This window comes from Chironomus tepperi, unplaced genomic scaffold, assembly GCF_022539635.2.
Source record: "Chironomus tepperi strain 1889 unplaced genomic scaffold, CSIRO-AGI_Ctep_v1 contig_163, whole genome shotgun sequence".
NCBI classification, from domain to species: domain Eukaryota; kingdom Metazoa; phylum Arthropoda; class Insecta; order Diptera; family Chironomidae; genus Chironomus; species Chironomus tepperi.
Genome location: NW_027226285.1, coordinates 1,266,350 through 1,290,142, shown reverse-complemented (window position 1 = coordinate 1,290,142; position 23,793 = coordinate 1,266,350). Strand labels below are relative to the sequence as shown.

General features: G+C 33.2%; 1 protein-coding gene and 1 non-coding gene across 2 annotated transcripts in view; both read left to right on the top strand.

The window, feature by feature from the left end:
- The window catches only part of side-IV (sidestep IV), a 39,349-nt gene extending 25,101 nt beyond the window's left edge, over window positions 1–14,248 (top strand). The window contains exons 3-17 of the mRNA XM_070637700.1: window positions 2,344–2,476; window positions 3,072–3,280; window positions 3,336–3,446; window positions 3,959–4,162; window positions 5,361–5,512; window positions 5,966–6,110; window positions 6,438–6,568; window positions 6,701–6,860; window positions 7,202–7,495; window positions 7,907–8,067; window positions 8,195–8,336; window positions 8,851–8,974; window positions 9,440–9,660; window positions 11,199–11,401; window positions 12,746–14,248. Coding sequence (XP_070493801.1) covers window positions 2,344–2,476; window positions 3,072–3,280; window positions 3,336–3,446; window positions 3,959–4,162; window positions 5,361–5,512; window positions 5,966–6,110; window positions 6,438–6,568; window positions 6,701–6,860; window positions 7,202–7,495; window positions 7,907–8,067; window positions 8,195–8,336; window positions 8,851–8,974; window positions 9,440–9,660; window positions 11,199–11,401; window positions 12,746–13,003 — 2,648 coding nt within the window. The 3' untranslated portion in view covers window positions 13,004–14,248. The remainder of the gene's footprint in view (window positions 1–2,343; window positions 2,477–3,071; window positions 3,281–3,335; window positions 3,447–3,958; window positions 4,163–5,360; window positions 5,513–5,965; window positions 6,111–6,437; window positions 6,569–6,700; window positions 6,861–7,201; window positions 7,496–7,906; window positions 8,068–8,194; window positions 8,337–8,850; window positions 8,975–9,439; window positions 9,661–11,198; window positions 11,402–12,745) is intronic.
- LOC139088605 (U1 spliceosomal RNA) lies at window positions 12,106–12,269 on the top strand. The gene has a single exon (XR_011544241.1). It is a non-coding gene; the product is annotated as a U1 spliceosomal RNA (small nuclear RNA).
- Window positions 14,249–23,793: the final 9,545 nt, after the last annotated feature.

The window sequence follows — 23,793 nt, the reverse complement described above, 5'->3', positions numbered from 1 at the left end:
TATAATGAGTTGTTCTTATGTGATAGAAGTAGAATGTTCATAGTTATTTTTGGTGCGTTGAGTGAGAAATTGTTAAATTTTGCGGAAATTTTGATGGTTCATTAAGGATTATGTGGGATTCTTTGTGGGGTTTTTTGGATTCATTATTGTAAAAAATTACTGTCATTAATACTTGAACAGTATAAGGTAGTTTCTGAGGGGTGCCGCTTCGATGCCACATTGATGCTATGACTTGATGGTGTCTTGCTCTAACAAACAGTAGCACGCTCACGAGTTCTTTACAAAATTGACTATACTTAATTATAAACTTAGGTTTCATATTGGAAACTTGACTTCCAGCTCTGATTATGGTCGAGTACAGTCATGAGCAAGCTGATTTACATAGGTGAATATACTGATTGTCAATAACGGCTGATGGTAGGGGTCGTGACGGCTCACTTTCCTTAATTTTTACGACAATAATGCAATTTGGCTCATTTTACTGTTCATGATTGCAATTGGACTAAGTGGAATAATCTTCTGCCTGCACGTCTACCTCCTGCCCTTGACATCTCAATCACTTTAAATAACAAACAAATTTAAATTCAATTTAGATGTGATTTTAGACATATAATAATATAGATTAGCATTTCGAGTTCCATAACGTCTAATTATCTACGCCGTTAGCAATATTACTTCAAGCCAGACACGTATTCAGAAGGAGGGGCAGTTTGGAGCACAAAACCCTCAATTCGTGGAAATTTGACCTATTTTTTTGGAATCCATATCCATGTCAAGACCCTTCTTTTCTCTCTCCTCAAACCGATTTATGGCTACTCCCTTGTTTCAGCCATTCCAACAAATTGTCAATAATTTCAACAAAAACAATCCCAAGCATCTTTAATCCATAATTACAGGTATTATCATTAAATCCAATTGTTTGCTATAAAAGAATACACAATAGTTAATTAAAAGACACTTAGGATAAATCAAATAATATTTACTTCAACACAATACCGACCACACTTGAGTGCTTAGCTATTTATAATGAGTTTTATGATTTTCAATTCATCCTGAGAAATCATAAATTCACAATAACGACCATAAACTCTTCTAATGAGAGAATCATCAGCCAATAAAATCTCATTCCAACAACACATCGTGTTTATGCTGTATAAAAGTAACTTTAATGAGCTTTAATTGATTGATTTTATCAATTAATTAATAATTTTCCATCAACTTAACCTATGACTTTAAAGAAGTACCGTGTCGGTTGATGAAAATGCTTGTTGAGTCGGAGCATTTCAATAGTATCTCAATCAATGTTCACATGCAGCCATTGGAAGGAACACAACAAGACGAGAATTGAATTAACTTAATGATCATATAACAGGCGATGCTCTTGATGGACTTTTAATTTAAGTTATGAAAATTGAGTGGAATTAATTCCTATTCTGGATTTTTATATTTCAATATTTTAATGGGATTTTTTGGATATCTCTTTTTTTAATTGATTATTGAGAAATGTTTGCTGTCTGGATGGGAATGGGATTTGGATTTTATTGAGAAGAACTTGCTGTTGTATGGATGCTCAAGCAGTTGATGGGAAAATATAGGGGGCCGTTCTCATTGGAATCTTATTGACTTGTCTTTATGGGTCTCTAGTGAGTCCTAGTGGGGCTTTCAGCGGTATATAATTGGTATAACTTACATGGTACTTTACCAGATAATCGAACAACCCCCAATAGCTCAGTGGTAAGAGCATCCTACTGGAAACCGTAGGACTTAGGTTCGAGTCCCACTCGAGATCCGTTATTCGGAATTATAACACTTTCCAGTCAGATCAAACAAGGTATTATGGCACAAAATCTTAAGTTCTAGTTCCAGATTGTCAGAAAATGCGTTCAAATCCCAAACACTAAGTTCCACTTACTGTGAATCTGCTCATCAAAACAAATGTATGAATAAATTTGACATTAACAAAAAAATTCCGATTAAGAATCGCGATGATTTGAAGCAGCAAAAACAATCATTATAATTTTTGGTTCCTTTAAAATTCTCTATAAATTAATATTTTATTATTTATCTTGACGCTCTCGGCATTTCCAATTAAGTATTCAAATGCTTATACCCAAAAATAAGATGAAACATGATGTTGTGTATAACATTCTATTGTTTCCATTTTCATAAACTCACATTTCATTCACATTCTTTACATTATCTTTAATTAGGTGAATTGAAATTAATCAGCACAATAAATAAGTATATATGGCAACAGCGGCTGTATTTATCTACTTCTTATATTCAGTCTCTAATCTCTTAACGATCTTTTATCTTATTTTACTTCTCTTTCTTGCCTACCAGTTCCAATAACATCTGTAGCGGGTGTGTTAGGAAAACAAGCGATGCTTCCATGTGATATAACACCTCTAGAACGTGATGATGCCGTCTATATGGTGCTGTGGTTTAAAGAAGGCGACGGTGAGCCGTTGTACAGGTAATTTGAGATATTTATTACTTCATATACACAATATTACCAGTATAATTTGTCAATTAGCTGGTTTAAGGTCGTAAATTAATCGCATTAAGAAATTTTTCGTGAGATTTTTTTATGAAGTTACTTTTGAGGCTGTTTATGTATCCACAGAAACACCTGATTTGAATTGCTTCATAAAAGTAATGATAATTTAAAGATCCAAGATGGGGGTCGTTCACAAATGACGTCTTTTGAGATTTGGCTCGAGTCGACTTTTCCATGCAAAATCCGAGTCGACTTTTATTTCTGCTTTAAGCTTTTACATTCCAATTAACATCATTTGTCGATGACCCCAGCACATTTATTACATTTGCAACAAATCCATTCCAACCAATTTTAAGCTTGATTTGATTCGCTATCATTAAAGTTCTCTTACGTCAGTTAATCACATCAAGTGAAGGTTTAACGCAACAATCAATTAAAAAATGATCTGCGTAGCCAATAAGAATGGTTAATTATGGCTTTTAGTCACGACTTTATAAATTCATAAGCTTCATAATTTCTCATCGGTTCTCAAAATTTATCATCTTTTTAAATCTTTTACTTATTCTCTCAGCTTCGACGTAAGAGGCCGGCAATTTGGACAGGCAAAGTTATGGTCATCGCCAGCAGCCTTTGGCGAGCGAGCATTTTTTCGTACCGCATCACATCCTGCACAGCTTTTAGTTGATGATATTAAACTTAGTGATGAGGGAATGTACAGATGTCGCGTTGATTTTCGCAATTCGCCAACAAGAAATTTAAAAATTAATTTTACTGTTATAGGTAAGTTGTGCCTTAATCCTGTTCTGTACTATTATAAATTAATGCATTTCCACAGTTCCACCTCAAAAACCTGTGATATATGATGCAAGAAGGAGAGATCGAACGAAATTAATAGAACCATACAATGAAGGAAGTGATGTGACATTAATATGTGAAGTCTCAGGAGGTAAGTTTCACTTCTTGACGCATAAAATATGCCAAGCTTCACATGTCTGGTTAAAGGCGTCTGTAAATGAAATGAAAATATGAATTAAATCAGGTGATGAATAAGTGCATGAACAAAAGGGAATTGCAGTAGTTCCATGAAGCATGAAAATAAAACTTTTTAATTTTTATTGCAAAAATGTGAGATTTTCCATGTTCCCTGTGAAAGCAAGGACTCGTGCATGAATGCTTTCAACTATAAAAACTCAATAAAAATGCCTGGCTGACTGGCTGTTGGAAGTTCCACAAAATTACATCATTTTCGCACAATTTATATGAAAAATATTTTCCATAATGAAAAATTCATGCAAGATTGAAAAGTTTGGAACGGTTGGAATTTTTCATGAGTTTTTGTGCTGCATATTAAAATAAGCTTTTCCGACTTTTATATTCATGCATTTACTTACTTCCTCTATCTCGTTCAGCTTTAAATCGACACACAAATTTAATCCATTTTTTATTCCTCTAATGCAGGTCGTCCACGTCCCAATGTGACGTGGTATTTAGAGAACACAGTAATCGATGAATCGTTTGAGACACGAAAGGATGGCATCACTGTAAATCATTTATCATATCCAAATATAGGACGACAACATTTGAATGCACGACTAGTGTGTGTGGCAAGCAATACGAATTTGACGCCGCCAAACAACAAAGCTGTAATTTTAGATGTAAATTGTAAGTTATGCTGACTGTTTATTGACTTTATGGTGTAAATTGTTCTTGTTTGGTATCATTGGATGCCTATTAAATGTTATTGACTTATCCTTGTGACACCTACCCCTTTCTTCCCTCCTGAATATGTCCCTGATTGCTTTTTATTCCAATCCTAAGCTGAATGTCCCCAAGTGGATACCAATTAACACCTCTGATTACCAAAAGTCAAATAGACCAGACTCTGCTCATCTACATTTCCCATCCTATTGTTCAAGCTTCTCCGTCCCTTTTCACACAATTCTATTCATCCATTCTTAAATTTTTATCTAAAAAGGTTCTTTATGTCTACTTCCAGTGGAACATTTGCCACATTTTACAATTTTTTATTGTCAAACGTTCCTTTTTTCACTGCATAATGCGAGTTTGTGCTCATCTCAATCATTCGCATATGCTGCTCAGTTCATTTTTCTTATAGCTTCCTATCCAATTCTTTCACTGTATGTGGTTTCCATTGTACAGCTTGAATTGAATGGATGAAAATTTGTCTCAGCATTTCCGGAATTTCTTCTTCTTCCTTACTTTTTTTGTGACAAATCATTTTTCAAACTTTTGATCTTTTTAGTTCCATTTCTATTTTGTGTGTTCCAACTACATCCTTATTAAATGAGAGATTAAATTTCTGTCTACAGTCACAATATTTTCATGTCAATTAATTTAAAATTATGAAATTTCCTTTCCTTTCTTTTCTTGTGTGCTGTACGTGTGCTTCATATTAACTTCGTCATGTCACAAACTATCAAGAATTTTCGAGTATGAAAAAGCATTTAAGGAAGAAATTGAAACTTTTTCCTTCATCTTCAATGACTTTATGGTAGAAAACTTGAGTAGTTTGTTGGCATTGACGATGATTCACATGAAGACTGTACATGATTCAAGATTTAAAATATTTAATTGAACAAAAAATGCGCCTTATGTCATCTTCCTAGTGACTTCCTTACTTGATTTGTCTACAAAAACTAAATTTCATTTTAAAAAGTAAAGAAGAAGAACTGCCTGTAAGGCTTAATACGACAATAACAGAGCAATGAAAGAGTTTTCATAATTCTATAGGAATTATTCATAACTTGCTTGTAACTATTTAACTTAAAACAAAAGAAAAACAAGGAAGAAGTTTCTCATTTGAAAATAATTCCTTTTTTTGCTGCATCCAAACTTACAGTGAAGCCAATAGCAGTGCATATTACAACGAGGGAGAAGTTCCTTTCAGCTGAGAAGCGCTACGACGTAGAATGCAAAAGTTCCGGTTCACGCCCTGAGGCGGTGCTGACATGGTGGAAAGGATCGAGACAAATTAAGAGAATGGCTAAGAATGTAAGTCGGGAATGCCTAGTTGTAACTCATTTTTAATAGTCTGTAACAGTTGAGGCTTATCTATTCATAAGAACTGCTTTAATTAACGACGAGACGGAACTACGATAAGTTCTTCTGTATTATCCATAACTATCCAATTACAGCAATCTCTATGCCTTCATATTAAAGTTGAACATTTCATTCCATTGGCTGTGCTTCTTTTATTTACAATCCGGAAATACAGCCAAAAATTAAGAATTTAATGATGTTTGCATTTCGATGATATTTATTAAGGCATAGAATGAAGGAATGGATTTTTAAAAATTCTCCAATTAAGCCTCTTCTGTTCCTGATTCATCCTACGCATCACGTTCATTTGAACCATATGAATCAACAACAATACAAGCTGCATTTGCAACATTTCATTCATTTCCCTTCCTTTTCATTTTTTTCAATCTCTTCCTTTATTCACAGTTTTCCGAGAATGGCAATCAAACACTCAGTGTTCTAACATTCATCCCTGTTGTCGATGATGATGGAAAATACTTGACGTGTCGTGCTGAAAATCCATACATTCCCGACAGTGCAATAGAAGACAAATGGAGGCTTGTTGTACACTGTAAGTTCTTTTGTTCCATTGTTATAGGAATTGCATGCACAATAATTGCGAATGACAGAGTTGACTTACTGTAAGATCGAATGGCAATTGACATTTCATATGAGAAAGGAATCAACTTCCAACACTGTCAGTTATTGCTATTGTCCTTGCCAATGACTGTTGAATGTGAAATTTTCTCACTATTGTCACATTAATAAAGCCATTCAGTCAGTCAGTGAGTCAGTCTCGTCCACAACTGTGCTATTCATAGATATGTCAATGAATGGCTGCTTTTCATCCAAGAATCCAGCAGAAAAGCTTTAATCGTTTTATATCATTTTTTTACAGACATGCCGATTGTTACACTCAAAATGGGATCATCACTGAATCCAGATGACATAAAAGAGGGCGATGATGTCTACTTCGAGTGCCTCATACAGTCAAATCCAAAATTCTATAAATTATCGTGGTTCCATGATGTAAGAACTCCCATAACATCCATAATCCATATTCCTTTTGTCATCAAATCCATTTTGCACTTCCACATCTTTTTTCAATTTTCAACTTCTTGACATTTTAATTTTCACTTCTTCTTGCTCTTATTTCCTTAGGGAGTTGAGCTACATCACAATGTCACAGCAGGAGTAATTTTATCAGATCAGTCGCTTGTCTTGCAAAGTGTTACAAAGAGCCTCGCTGGTGATTATACATGTTTGGCTGCAAATACTGAAGGTCGTGGAACTAGCAATCCTGTAACATTAAGAGTTCGATGTGAGTATCCTTTGGACATGATTAACTTGATGAGATACTTTTCACTTTGGGACATAATAAAAAGTGCAAGTGAAGTGAAAAGCAGACAGAACATTAAGCATAAATAACTGTGGCTGTTGATTATCTCTTAATTCAGTCAGTCTCTGTTTTGAGACTATTTAGGTCGCATGGAAAACAAAGAGACAGAAATGAGATTGAAAAAATGCGGAATCGCTGATAATTTTTGGTGCTTTTTTGTGTAGCACATAAAAAAATATTTAAATTTTTCAGTCGCTTTCTGTCATTATCTATCCATTTCTGATTCCGATAAATAATTCATTTCCATTTCTTGGTTCCAACAGTTTCCCCAGTTTGTGCCAACGACAGAGAAGAATTACTTGGTGCTTTAAAACATGAGACATTACAATTGAAATGTGAAGTTGAAGCATCGCCACCGGCTGAATCATTTCATTGGACATTCAATTCATCAGGCGAACAAACAGAACTGACCTCACAATTGCAAACAACAGAATCGGGCTGGTCCCGATTAAATTATACACCGACATCGGATCTTGACTATGGAACAATATCATGCTGGGCTAGAAATGTTATAGGACAACAGAAGACACCATGCGTGTTTCAAATTGTTGCAGCAGGTGAATAAATCCATTCTGATTTAATTTTTTTTTGTTCCTGCGACAATTTTTTATTAAGCTGCAAAAACTGTATGTATGCATGTATTTGTCGTGTGCGGCCTTCAACATTGAATTTTCTCTGAATTTCCTGCATCATGCTGCCTACTGCTGCCTCATTTTTTTGAGGATATGCAACCAATTTAATTTAATTTCCACATGAATTGAGTTGAAGCCACATCTGCAAATACATGAAATATTCAGAAAGTCAGTTTGATATTAGCAACTAAAGCGCTCATTGTTCCTGCATGCTAAATGCCAAACTGGCCACAAAAACATTGAAATGTGCTTAAAATGCTCACGAATTTAATGAATGAATTAAAAACAAAGCAAATTCTCTGATTTCACCTCTTTTATTTGTTTGTATATTTGCAGGACGTCCGTTTGCATTGCAAAATTGTACAGTGTCAAATCAATCGATAGACTCAATTCACGTTGAGTGCATTGAATCCTTTGATGGTGGATTACCACAAATGTTTTTATTGGAAATGGTCGAAATACCAACATTGAAATTAGTCCGAAATTTGACACTTTTTGTGAGTATTAATGTCACATCCTTTCCTTTATGCTTCAACACATATGTGCCAATGATCATGTCCATGTCCATGATATCAACTTGCAAATATTTAATCAATTTTTTCTTCTTGTTTCTTTCATTCACAGAGACCACCAGTGTCTTTTGTGCTGGACAATCTTGAGGCAACGACATCATATCGATTGATTTTGTTTGCTGTGAATGCAAAAGGTCGTTCGGAGCCTGTGATAATTGACGACATCAGCTTTAAGGGCGTTGCCAAATTTACGGGTAAGTTTTTATTTTTGTCGGCAATATTTAGTTAAAATGTTTGACTTTGGGGATATTTGGTGGATATTTGTGGCATTTTTGAGAAGAGGGAAGATGGGATAGGGGTGTGGGATTGAGGGTCAACTCCTTGTTCAGCATATTCATCTTTGAATTGAATAAATGTTTCAAATGTTTTAATATCCAATCCAATTCTGGACATGCTGGAAGATTTCAATCAAAAAGTAAATGATGAACTTCAAAGGATGGTTATCTTGATCAATGCATTCATTTCAAGATTGACGACTTTTAATTTAAAAAGTTCCTGTTTATCTTAGCTATCGCAGTTACAATTTATATAGCTGTACTTCCATTTCATATTCAAATTCATCATTGATCTTATCTACAAAGCAAAGATCTCGTCCAATTACCATTTTTGATGCATTCCCTTTGAACTTCTTGATTTATATCTCAAAGTGAAACTATTTTGCTCTAAATTATTTGCTCAAAACTTTTTTCCTTCCTTTTTTTATTGCAGGCGTATCAAATGTGATGAATGTTCCAGTTTCACCTGTTCTTGCAGCACTCGTTCTCACTGCGGCAATTTTATTTGCCGTCGTATGCATCGTTTTGGCAACAATTTATCGAAAGCACTCGCACAAGTATGTCAATTTTGCTATCTCTTAATTAAGCTTTGAATATTTAATGATCATATCTAAGGATTAGATTTTTAAGTTTGCCTTTTGGGGCTGTCGTGTTATATTTTAAGGATTATTAAGCATGGGGATGCAATTTTTCAGTTTTAATTGCTATAAAGTTCCTCAAAAATTAGTTTTAGACAACCTTATAGCCAAATTGATATTACAAAGATTAGCTCATAGGTTCCTTAAAATTAAGGTTCTACCAAGGACAGCGGGCCTCCACATCCTGCATTTTGGATGCGTATGCCTGCAATTTTGGACGAGCCCTACTTTAAGCTTCCTTTTGTACAGCCATTCCTAAAAATTCTAATAAATTTAAATTCTTCTTCTATCTTCATCATCAACTGCCATTCATACATCCTGCCTAAATCGAAACAAATTCTCAATCAATTGATTTCATCCAACAATTCGATACAAAAAATATAGAAACAGCGTAGAAAAATTAAAAAATGGCAAAACAGTCGACATATCAGCCAAATCAATGATGGATTGTCAATTGCAATCAATGTCACAGACGGCACGAGAGAATGGTGGATTATCAACGCCGCTTGTTGATGGCAGTTTAATGCGTCAAAGTCCGCAATTGATATTGGGAGAGGCGCCTGATGGCGACGATACAGATCCTGATGTGATACCTAATCAATATGGTGAGTATTTTGGATTTATTTTTTTTTTGGTTTCTTTGGTGATTTGAGAGGTGCTTGATATGATGTTTAGTCATGATTGTATGCTTTGGTTCCATTTTATTTTATGGCTACTCCTAATGACGACTAGAATATGATTGTATGTTTAATTTTAAGGATGACTAAAGACTTGATTCATGTCTAGCTCTAAGGATGACCAGAACATCTAAGGACGACTTGAACTGGTCTTTGGTACTTTACAAGCTCCTTCACATTTCATTCCTATTCTTTACATTCATAATAATATGGATCTCTTCACAAAATTGAATGAGTAAATTTAAGATATGTTCAGCAACTACAATAACACAGGCACTAGAGACTACAATGGTTCTTATTATTAAAATTTTCTCTAACGACTTCCATTCTCATTGCAATGCCTCTTTTTTGATGACGTTAGTGTTAGTGGCTTTTCATTTAATGCTATATGAGCTAGTAAGGGGTGTAGCTAGGAGAGTAGTCCACGAAAATCATAACCAGAGCTCGAAGTCGACTTAGAATTTCTATGGAATAATCGAGTAGAGCTCGTAGATTCAAGCTGACTTCAAGCTATGAGTCATACCTAAATATGGAAAATTTGTACAAAATTCAATTAAAAATTTATTAAACTTTTGTAATCCTGCTTCATTCCTTCCAATTTTGAGTTCATTATATAACATCCTTGCCTTTTGAACTATAAGCATCATTAAAAGAATTAAGCTGATTATCATAAACAAGTTGAAGTTGCTGTTGACAAGCAAACAATGCTATTATTATGAAGAAAATAAATTTAAATTTAAATTGAAGTTGTTCCGCCCAATTGTCATTGAACTGAATAGTATGAGGAGGAGTATGAGGAGGTCACTAAAATCCTGCAAATTCAAAATGAAAATTAATTAATTAATTGTGTCAAAGTCATCGTGTACCTCCTCATTTACATCTATAGAGCTAATTTCAAGAGAATTTTGTCGAATCATAAGACATAATTGAAATAATAATAATCAAGTGTAATGAGAACAAATATTTGTCTTGATGTTCAGCTCTTGATTGTTGTTGCTATAATTGAAGAAATTTGTAGTTTCTCATTTTCATTAAGGGGTCGTTCGTAAATGAAGTCCATATTATTGTCCATATTTGAGTTATGAGACATTTCAGGCAGAAGATCTACATCACTTATGGTCGACGACCCAACATGCTCCCATTGGAATTTCGTCTTTATGTTTCCTTTCAATCAAAATTTAAATTAAGGATAAACAAAATACACAAAATTTCATGTTCTGTATTTTGAATTTGTGCCATGTTTTATGTCTTATGGACTTCATTCTGACTTTGAAGCATCTTAAATTAATTGAGAGCTTAAAATGCATCGAATTATGAACATTTTATAGACATTAGAGAAAATTCTTATTATGCTGCATAACATGACTTATTCATTTATAATCAAAAAGCCAAAGACTAACATTATTTCATATCTTTAAGAGCTTCTTCATTCATTCCTACATTTTTTCTATTTATCCTGTATACAGAACGACGTCCATTGAAAACATCACTTCCCATTCCACTCTTCCGTAGTCCATCATCACGTTTAATGCCAAAGGACATAATGGAGGATGATCGAGGATGTTCAGTTGATGGATTAAATATAGCAACATCGTCATTCGAGGGAGTTGTATCGCAGCCGTCACATAATGAAGTCCTTCATTATTCATTTATGCCCAACAAACAAATTGTGAGTCTTCCTCTTTCCTTATCCCTTTCTCTTTACTCTTTAATTCCTCTCTCATTATCTCATTAAGTGATGAGTTAAATTAAGACACAAACATCTTAGTTTAATTATTATGCTGATTATGCTGTAAGGTGCTCTTTAATTGCATATTTTGTATAATTTTGTTACTAATTTTTGGGAAATTTTTGTAAATTTTATGAAAAGTTGAAGGTTCAAATCTCAATTTTTTTTTTCATTTTTTATGCTTATATCCGGCATAATTACTCTTTTTTGATTCATAATGCTGCATTTCCCATTTGTCATTTTATTATGATTCATGAAATTGCCATTTTAATGTCTTCTTGACATTTCCACTTGCTTACATGTGTCTAGTGTGACTTACGGTCTTTAATTAAAAGATCATTAAAAATATGATTTCAGACATAAGAATATAATGATGCATTACATTTAAATTCTCCAGAAGTATTAATAAAATGCTCATCATTAAAAGAGGGAAATAACAATCTGTGTAAAATAAAGAAAGTATGCACACAGCTTTAACAACTCACTAATACAACTACACAAGAAAGAATAAAATATTTTTTGTCTCTTTCACACTTTCATACATTTTCTCTATTGCTATCTCACTTTTATACAAATCTCACTAAACTTCACAAGAGCATGCAGAAATGACTTATATAAGATGATGACTAAGAGCAGAGCAAAGCATACTTACCTGGCGTAGGGGTTACAGTGATCACTAAGGCTGTTCCCCCAGCATGAGTCTTTGTCATTGCACTACGACGAAGATGACTGCTGCGATTACTCAACATCTGAGTAACTCGTTCGCGCAATTTTTGGTAGCAGGGACTTGCGTACGCGCTTGTCCCTACATTATAATAAACATAAACAAATATACTAGAAATGGAAGTGATAAATACAGAAAATGTCATGAATCGTATGTTTATATAGACTATTGGGTCATTTGAAATTTAAGTCTCTTTAACTGAAATACATGGGACAAAAATCGTTGTAATTCAACGACTTGGACAAAAATCGTTGTAATTCAACCACTATTGACATTTTAATGATTTAAATTAGAATTTTAAGACAAATAAAATTAGTAAGAGTGAAGGAACTAGTCACACACTGGCAACAATAATCATTATCATCATCATTTGCGAATAATTCAGTAGAAACTACTCTAGTTAATAAATTTTCTAATGCATCATTAAGTGCTCATTCATACAAAAGCAATTCGACAAGTAGCATCAGCATAAGAAGCATAAAAAGGAGCTAGAGAACTTAAGAGCTGCCCATTAATTATCACAATTTTCTTTTTTCCACTTCCATATTTCAACAACACAGAGCTATGCCACATTAGGCCGTAACAATAAGAATAGTGTAACTACAACGTGTACAGCATCACCATCAGTCTTCACTTCATCAACATTAGGTAGTCCAATAAATCAGCAACAGCAACCATCTGTAAATATTTCAACACATCCGATGAGTGTAGGCCTAATCAGTCCCAATCAATCAATCGTCACATCAACACTCAATGAATTTCGATTTCGACCCGAATTGCTTGCGAATTCAAATCGACTACAGGAGAGCTGTATATAAGCATGTGATGAGAGGATGAGGAATAATTTGTAAAATAAAATAGTGAATAAAAAAAAGGCTTTTGAAACGACTCGACAGCAATCTTCATCTCATCTCAAACATATATATATACATAGTGTATACAGAGTCTGACTCTGAGGAAATATATATACATGATATAGTCTTAAGGAGGAACTTCTTTATACATACAAAAAAAATTGTAGAAAATTAAGTGCTGTATGTATGTAAGTGTGTCTGTATGTATGGTTAGCTATAGTATTTTGTAATTTATATTGTGGATATAAAAGCGAGAAAAAAAGCGTTGCTTCTTTTTTTGGGGAAGGAAAGTTAGGAGATTAATCCATTTAAAGCAGGGAAAGTGCAGAATTGTTAGTCACAATGATGTTTTAGGATTCGGCCAGAATTGCAGGTTTGCAGACAAATAATGCAGGTCTGCAGCCTTGGAGAAACTATGAGGTACAGCACAAAACTAAAAAAACCGTTACAGAAAAAATTCAAATTTGAAACACAATAATGCAGAAAAATTTCAAATAAATTTTTAACGGTCAAAATCAAAATTCAAATTTTTAACGGTCAAAATCAAAAAAATTCAAACTAAAGACCATAAAAGCGAATTGGAAACAGTCTTGAAGACAATCAAGGTACCAACCAGCCAGACAGTCGAATAGACAATAACTGCTCTCCTACTTCCTTTCCCCAAAAAAGAAAATGCGCTACGAAGAAAAAAAAAATGTTTTCATTAATTTTCACATTAACAATGAGGAAGCGACGAGGTCATAGGATAGACCACAAAAATGTACATTCAGCAAGAAAAAAAAATTTACCGAATGCGGCAGCCGAAAATAAAGCTAAAACAATTGTTTTTACAACGATGCTAGTTAATTATAGTTACAAAAAAAAAATGATAAAAAAAGAGAATAAAAATGGATAATTTTTCTTTCTCATTGTGTTTCGGTTCATATGTGGTTATATTTATGCCGACAGCAGCATATCCATTACATAATTAATTGTTAAGTCGGAAAAAGACTGGAAAAAATGAAAAAAACTAAAATAGTAGAAGAATGGATGAAGAAATTATAGTAAAAAAAAAAATGCTTCTAATTTATCTAATGTAAGTAAGGAAAATGAAAAATTTGAACGATGAAAAAATGAGATTTTTAAAAACAAAAATACAAAAGAAATTTTAACTGTTAGATTATTTTGTGGATTTATGTTGGGCTAGGTAAGGTTCTTTAATATTTGAGCAGTAACAAGTTTATTCAAAATTTAACTTTTTAAAACATTTTAAAGTTTTGAATTGTTTAAAGTTTTTGATATATTTAAAATTTTTGAAATTTTTAAAATTTTTGCATTTTTTTAAATCTTTGAATTTTTTGAAATTTTACATTTTTTTGAACTTTTTAAAGCTTTCTTGAATTTTGAATTTATCAAAATTTTGAATTTTTTAAATTTGTTGAATTTTAAAAATTTTAAATTTTGTCAAATTTTTCAAATTTTGTCAAACTTTTTGAATTTTGTAAAATTTTTTAAATTTTGGTAAATTTTTCAAATTTTGTTAAATTTTTCAAATTTTGTTAAATTTTTCAAATTTTGTTAATTTTTCAAATTTTGTCAAATTTTTCAAATTTTGTTAAATTTTTAAAATTCATCAAATTTTTGAAAATTAATTAAAATTGAAAAAAATCTCAAATTTTTTGTGCCATAAAATTCCATTTAAAAACCTTCATTTAAAATAATTTTAAACTTATTTCAACTACCCAAAAAATAACATTAAAATTAGAAACCCAAAAAATACTCTTCCAAGTGCATAACTAGCCCTCACATGAATCCACATACATTCTCATTAAATACAAAAATAGTGAAGAGGAAAAAAAAGTAAATTAAATGAAAAACTTTCCTTTTTTTCTCTGTTAATTTAAAAAATATTTCGTATTTCTCTTTTTATTTTTGGAATGAGAACCCTTGAAGCCAGTAATAATTTTTCTAGTTAAATTGAACATGTTGTAGGGGGAAAGAAAGTGTTGTGATGAGGATTTGGATGATGGCGCATTTTTTGTAGGAATTTTGAGGATTTAGGATTAAAGACTTACTGATTAATTGAAAAATTTTGATCAGTTGTGTCCAATCATTGGGTTGTGGCTCAGTACAGCTGCATATATTGAAAAATGTAAGCTCCAACTCTTCGAGAATGGGCCGAGCACCTTGAGGCCCCTCTACGCCTATGCTTTGGATACGTCTCTGATGCATCTAAATGACAAAGACCTTTACTAAATCATATAAAACTTAAAGCTATCATTTTTGATTAATGACTGATTTTTAGAATCAGTCTTGAACGACACTTAGAGCCTCATTCAGGTGGGAGACAGTGGGGATAGGGGGGAGGAGCAGTGTTTAAAAACACCATCTCAAAGTTCAAGGCTCAAATAAGCTTTTTTGTATATTCTGTAATTTAATGGGGTTTTGTGATAGAAATCCCTAAATCCCCCAAATTTTGGCAATCTATACAACCATTTCAATTGCCTTCATCCTCAAAAATAACCCTGCACCGAATCATTGTCATTAAGGCAGCCCTTTATCACTGATTTGTTTGAAAATGGAGGTTTAATGGAGCTAAATTGGCTCCTAAGTAACTGGCTGTTTTATGACTGTTTTAATCCATAAATCACAAAGTCAGAGGAAGCCTATTCGCACAACTTATAGTATAGTCAGCAAGACACCCCAAACTATCTAAATTCACAACCATCCTACAAAAAATGCGCCGAAAATTACAATCCAAAATTGAGAGAATGAGAAAAGTTTTTTCAAAAAAAAAAAATAAAAAAAATACAGCAAAAAGATGTAAATGTTTGTGAATGTGTTAATTTTTCCATTATTAAAATAATGACTAGCTTTTTTTTTTTGTTCATTTTATTCAGTAACAGAGAAATGAATTAACTTTAGTTTTTGTCTAAAAAGCGATTTTTTTGGTTTTTCTACAAAAAAAAAGGAAGTAAAATTCGTGAGAATTTTTATTTGTGAAATAAAAGAAGAAAAAAATTTGTTGCTATAAAAAGTTGAAACTGCAAAAATTTTTTTACTCTAAACTTTTTCATGCTTTTGTTCATTCTTGCCTTCCAGCCTTTTTTGAGCTCCTCAAATTATTTCAACATTCAAGTTTTTTTCACGCTCACTAAATTTGCATAAAATTATCAGCTTTTATTGTGTCTCTTTCTCGTTGTGTCATAGCAAGGCTTCTGCTGTAACAATAGTGGCATAAAATTTCAGTCCTGACGATGACGACGAAGAGGAATTTGTGCTCTTTAGCTTAAGGATGTATTTCTCTTAAATGAGACTAAAGTAGGAGTCAAATATCCTGTTTGAAGTGCTTCGATGACGCATTTTGAAAATCCTTGGAACTTAAGCCTTACAACATCAACTGACTCGATTCATTCATTCAATTTACATAAATTTTATTCGTTTGCCATAAAATCATTTATGCAGATTACATAAACAAGTGAAACCTCAGTCGAAAGAATTCCTTTAAGCATATACAAACTGACTAAACGTGAGCTATTCTAGCCTTTACCAAGAATTTGATGCCACAAAAAAGAATACAAGCTTCATAACCATCATCATCAGGCTTGATGTTATTGCATAAGAGGAATAATGACACAAAACCATCATATCGTGGGTGGGAAATGAAGCAAATTCACAAAACTTCATGTCCTACATAAATATTTTTACTCTTCATAAATCGCATGACTATGCGAAAAAAAGCATTCTGTACCCGAGCGACACAAATCAAAATGATTCCTTCCCTGAGCTTCAAGGACTCTCCTTAACCTCAAACATCATTTATGCCACTCGGGGCGCATTCACATACGTATTATTAAAAAATAAGGAATCTGAAAAATTATGAGACATTCAGCATCATGTGAATATTATTGTGAATGGCAGCAGCAACTCATGACTTTAAATGTTGGAAATAAGAGCAATAAACATTCTGCTTTAGTTTTTCTTTGCTTCTTGCTTCATAAAGAGGTGATTCTGTGTTATTGTTTAAGATGGGATGCAGAGTTTATTTTTTTAGACATTTCACATTTGCTTGCTCTCTTTCTTTGATGTTTCATCTTTTCACCTTTCTGACGTGATGCCAGAGGTGATGTAGATGGAGTGTTGCTGAGTTGGATGTCATTTAAAAGGTTAGTGTTGAATCAGGAAGATTCAAACTATTTTATTTGTATATTATTGCTTTATATATGCATATTTAATGAGAAATTATTCAATCTAAATGTCATTCTGATTTGAAGTCTAATAGCACAAGTCAGTTAATCGATGAAAAATCTGGCACCAGGTCGGTATGACTCTTGCATGCTTTCAAATTTCATGCCTGGACACCAAGAAAGTGCCATTCAGACCAGTTCCCATGGGATACCAATTTAGATCAATCGCATCAGCATGACACTTCAGTCGGATTTTGCAGAATCTGGTTCAAGCAGACCTGTCAGCCTTGGGACCCTATTTTCCTGTGTTATATCTATAAGTTATGACAAGAAATAGTCTCCCTCGAGTTGATGTATATTTTATGGTTTACTAAGCAATTTGCCTCAAGAGGGTCGTGTTAGTTGTACAGGACTGCAGCTTACGACAGTATGCTATAGTTTGTACAAGTCTGCATGTCAGCAAATCTGCAGTTTTGTAAGAAATCTTATAAACATTCGTAAATTTCAACTCTGTAATCAACCTTTATATGGATAACTTTTTGATTGATGGACTAAAACTGAACGAGTTTGAAATTGCTCATAATTTTCTTTTCATCCATAACAAAACACAAAAAAAAATTGTAAATCGTGAAATTTATGATGGCAATTTAATTTCACTGAAATTTTCAAGATGAGAAATGAATTATTAAAGTTTATTTTTCCCGCATCACACGGATTTTCTTCATCATCTCGTTACTTTCTTTTCTTTTTCATTTGATGAAGACGAGAAGAAAGAAGAGAAAATTATGAAATTAAAGTTTTGAAGTAAACAATTTCTTGTTTTTAATGCTTAAAAGTTTGTAATTCAATTTTTTTTTTCTTTCTTAGTCCATAAAAGAAAAATGTTTTTGTAATTTATCATCGGCTTTTATTAAGTTCGATTGCTTTATACAGACTTAGAGCTGCTTACTTACTTTGTAATGTAAAGAATCTATCTTTTAATCCTATCCCCTCCTCTTGTGCATACAAATTAACCTGAGCAATGCAACATAATCTTAAGAGTCTGTGAGTCAAAAAAGCATAAAAATCGATTCCGTCTCGATGGATCCGTTTCAGGTCCAATCGACGGGAAGGATTGTTGTTCATAGAATTGACAGAACTCGTCTGAATTCGACTCAGCTGACTAAAAGTTGACTTAACCAAGACTTAACTAAACTTGTTGTGAATTCAAAAACCTAGTCGAATTGATGTCAAATTCTGCTTTGTTCGGAGTCCTCCTGCTGCTAAGGTTCTAGCTTTTCTAGAAGTACACTTCCTAAAAACACAGCCCGAGTTGGACTTAAACCCACGCCTTATGATTTCCAGTCCTATGCTCCTACCCCTGAGCTACCGGGGGTTCTTATGGACTGTTGAACAAAGTGCACTTAAACCTTCTTTCTCAATCCAGTGCTTATTACACATGATGTATTACCTTTATTGGACCACATCACAAGTCGAACCGACTCAACGGTGTCGCCACAGATTAATGTAATTACTCACATAAAATCCATTTTAATTCGATTATTGACAATCTTTTAATAATAAAAAAATTTAAATACATCGCTTGTTGAGTGCTTGAACAAAGCTCAAGTCGTGATTGAAAATTAATGAGTTATGCGATAAATTTAATACCATTATAAAATCCATTCATTTTACACTTGAACAAGTCCAAAATGAAAAAGGCTTTTGAATAATTTGACTACAATTGAAAAATTAAATATGAAATTGAAACCGAAATAAAACACATAAAAAACTGTCATAAATTGAAGAAAAATGAGCAATAAACTTGAAAAAATAAATATATTATTGATAAAATAATAAAAAATTGAAACCCGCAGAAATGGAAAAATACGTGATAATGAAAGAAGAGAGAGAGAGAGAATAAAAATCCATCAGATATACATAAATTTGATCCATCAATCCATCAATTTAATAATAGAAAAATTTTCACGCATCATGAATTATAATTCATCATATGTCAACGAGATGTGAAATGAAATCCGAATGAATAAAATGTGTGTATTGGAATCTATTCGCTCAAATTACGAAATGATACTCAAAACCGGAATTTAGGTTAATATTCAAAAGAGATAAAATTACTGCATCGAGACATAGGAACAAGAGATTCAAGCGACATTGATCGCAATGGGAAAACAAATAGAGAGTTGTGTCTATTGTTCAGGTTTAGGTACGGCGCATTTTTATATTGAGTTATTTGAGTCTTTATGTGATGCTATGTGATGATGTTCGAGCTGTTTTGGATCTTTGGGTCAAGAATAGGGCTCGTCCGAAACTGCAGGCCTACAGTTTTGGATAGTCAGCGGTTCAATCTACTTTGAGTGCCATCTAAGAGGCTTATGGATAGTTATTGATGTGTCGAGTCAGAAGATCTAGGACAGACCTCATCAGGGGCTTGTTTGGATCAACTCGCCTCTTCCATCTTCTCTGACAATGACCTTGAACATCATATTCGAGTTGAATGACCAAAAACCTATTTAAGTATCAGAACGTCTAAGTCTGTCAACATCAAGATCTTGAATAATATCTTTAACCTGCCCAAATGATGTTAAGTACTAGTACTCATCTGTCACCAGCTAGCAACCCCCTTAGCGACACGAATTAAAAATTCAAATCCATATAACACCAACCAAAAAGAATGTGCAAGTTTGAACTATCCCAGGCTTAATATCATCATAAAAAAATCCTCTTAAAAGCAAGCGAAAATCTCCAAATTAAAGTGGTTTATGAGCCATAAACTATAAAAATTTTAGGATATGAGGATTAAACAAAATTTTATTACGGATTACTATCGTGTACATTTAATATCATTTATTCTATAAATACATCCACGTCAATGCGATAAACTCACGTGTTAAAAAGGCAAAAAAAAAGTCTATGAATAATCAGACAAAGCAAGACCAAGCACACCCAAGTGTTTATGAAAATTTAGAGAAAGACACACACACGCGACCATAAAAAGCCTCTTTAGCCATCTGAATGAGGCAATGTCAATCGATTCATATTTTATGTACTGAATTAATCGGAGATGAGAGAATTCATCTGTCAATTTATGTCCACAGCTTCATCATTCATTCATTCTTTTATTATAATCCCTTACTAAGTATCTGCTCAGAATGAAAGAAAAGTTTATTTTTATGCAAATTCATATCCAATATAACAAACAACAAGAATAAGAAAGAACTCTGTCATAGTCGTAAAATATTAATATAAAGTCAATTGTATTCGCTCTTTAGAAAAAAAAGTTCTTTTTAAACTCGAATGTGGATGTAAAGTGATTCACATTTTTATGGCATTTTACGATTTTCTGTAGCTAAAATTGATTTTCTTTCCTTTCTCACAATTCGCTCGTCTATGAGGATAGTGGGGGTCGTATGGATGTTATGTAATAGTATAGATGGGGGTCAGTCTGGCTTTTACTGCTTGCTTACTTACTCTTTTGGGTGAGATGCATGTAGACGCATTGGTACGCATAAAAATGTCGGAAGCCGGGTCTATAATGTCGTCGAATCCTACACTTTTGTTCAATTTTATACATACTCTCCCATGCATCCCAAAATTGACTCAACGTGGCTCATCATGAAGTCTTCAGGGTACCCTAACGTCTTGCCGTCATCGCGACAATATAGTGTTTTAACGACTACATTGTGCCTATTAAGTAGGGTTCGGCCATATTCAGTTATCTACAGTTATCTACACTTATATTCAGTTATCTACAGTTTACTAACTGTAGATAACTAACTGAATATATTTTTTGAATTTAAAATGACCGTTTAAATTGAAATGCGTAAATTTTCTTCTTTAGGATCTTCTTTTATGATTTAGGGCATCCATCTGCTGTATTTTTGCCAGGACACTGCTGTACGTTTCACCCTTGCTGCTGTGTCCCGACAAAGCCCCAAAATATCCCGATTTTTTAACAAATCGAAAGCTTCATACAAATATTGGAATTTTTGACAAATTTCGAAACATTTTCGTTTTGAAGATGCGGGTTCAAGCCCAGGACTGAACATGTTTTTTACAGAATTTCAATTAATTTCTGCACTTTTTTGCCAGCTCCTAATGTATTTTAATTAGTTCTTTCAATATTAAGACTGAAAATAGTAAAAAAGAACCCCAATAGTGCCAAGTTCAGAAATGCCCAGAAATATTCAATTTGAAATTAACGGAATTTTCGTATTCAAAAAATTTATCTACAGTTAGTAAACTGTAGATAACTGAATATATTCTGAATATTATCTACATGTTAGCAACTGTATATATTCAGTTAGTATTTTTCCGAACCCTACTATTAAGCCTCTTAACACTAAGAAAGTTGGTATTAGAAATTGATAGACGGAAGCCAGTAATAGAGCCAACATCAATCATCAACTAAGGAATGCCTTGGATAATGAATTGATCAGCATGCATAGTGAAATAAGCATGAATGCAAGCAAATAAGTTTGAAAGGTCAACAATCTTACATTTTCACGTAACCCAACATCCAAACAATCCCCACGAAAGGCACAAAAATTTTCTTTAATGTTGCATACGGCAGTTATATCCCCCACGATCGTAAAAACAAGAATTTCGGTTCATCATGATGTGAATGGCACTGGCAGTAGTACATACAAAAAAAAAAAAATGGAGAAATCTACACCCTCAGCTATACTTATTACCATAAAATAAAATAAACCCAACGGTGGTGGCATCCGCAATACAAAAAACAAACAGAAGCGGATATTACGCCTTCGTGATACTCATTTAACATACATATCTATCTCCATTTCCATATCATAGTTCTGTTTCTAAATTTTGAATATGTGATTCTTTTATGTTACGAAGAGGGTTTTGGTGTCTAACTTCATTCTTTTTTTTCGGGAAGAGTCATGATTTATTGGCATTTCATATTGGATGTCTGTCTGTTGACATTATGATGAATTTAAGATATACACGAGATGTACACAACAATTCAACCGGTATTGTCATCTGACCAATTGTTTCAAGTTTCCAATTTTTTATATCCACATAGAAAAAAAATGCGTCAAGTTTCATTTCTCACATGACGTTATTCTTCTTGCATCCACATACATCGCATAACCATCCATGAATTCACACATATAACCCATTTTATTTTCACTATACGCTCTCATGTTTAGTCTGAAATCTGAGACCTTTTTGATTTAATGTTTGTTTATTCATGCCATTGCGACATGTGTTTATATGGCATAAAAAAGACCATGTTTAGGGCTATTGCAATTGTAAGGAAAAATTTGTAGACACAAGACACCATGAAATGATTGTCTGTCTACAATGGATAAATTATCTGTTTTCTCAGCTTTCGAATTTCTTTAAGTGAACTTGTGGGAATCAGATGGAAGAAATTTTTTGATGGATTTGTAAGAAGATGATGCAGAATAAAAAAAATTGTGCAAACATCCGAATGTAAAGAACTTTTGCTGAATTCTAAAGATAAATATTTGAGGAATTTAGGATGAAACTTACTCCGATGACTTTTTAAGAATAAAAATTCATCAGAAATAAAATTTCAAGAAGGTTAGGATCGTTGAACTTTTTCGAACTTTTTCACTGTCTTTAAATGTTAAGGCCAAAATATTTACTTTGTGAATTTCGAGATGTTTTTGTAACAAAATTTAGAATTTCTTGAAAATAAGGAGGAAAGTTGAACGTGTTTAAAGGATCACGCCAACACCTGGGAGGAACATGACGTAGAATATACGAAAATTCTAATTGCAAGTCGTCATGACTCTGATTTGGGACAATATTGAGGCAAAATCTAATCATTGACCTTTCGGGGTAAGGTTCTGGCTTTTCGATGCCATCAGTTTGATGCATCAGGTCATTCTATTATCGATTAGACGCGAAGCTTCCCTGACGGCATCGTTACAGCTGATTTCGACCCATTTTCGGCATAAATCCCAGCTTGCCGTACTTTACCTTGATTGTGGCTTGTTCCCATTAAAAATGGTCATTTACAACCAATAAAACCTGCAGTAATTCCAAAAATATTACTTAAAGTTCAAGAACTTACCTTGACTCTTTAAAATCCCATAATAGCTCAATTCCCATTATTTCCAACGCCCTTCAAAAACTACAATTCTCAAAAACAATTAGCTCAATTGTGTATAATTACCAATTTGAAAATTAACAACTTCCAACACTCCTACCAAGCAGCGTAAAGTGAGTACATTAATTGCTTTCTTTTTCAAGTCAATTTTCCTTTCATGTTCTCTCTTGTTGCCTTCTCGGAGAGTTTTTTGGGGAGAAATATAATTTGATACTCCACAAATTAGTCTTTAGTGAAATCAGATAGCTTATTTGTCGATTGATAATTGTTTCTATATCCACTTCAAAGACTCAAAATTTAATGTTGATGATTTTTTTTTGTGAGAGATTAGGTTTCAGCTATTGTTGGAGCTCATTGATGGGAATTATTGTTGATGTGATTGGGTGGGCATTAACTCTTCTTTTTTGATGGAGGCAGGGGGGTATTTAGGGGGATTGGGGGTAGTTTGGGATTGAAATGATGCATTTAAGTCCATGGTCTCTTTA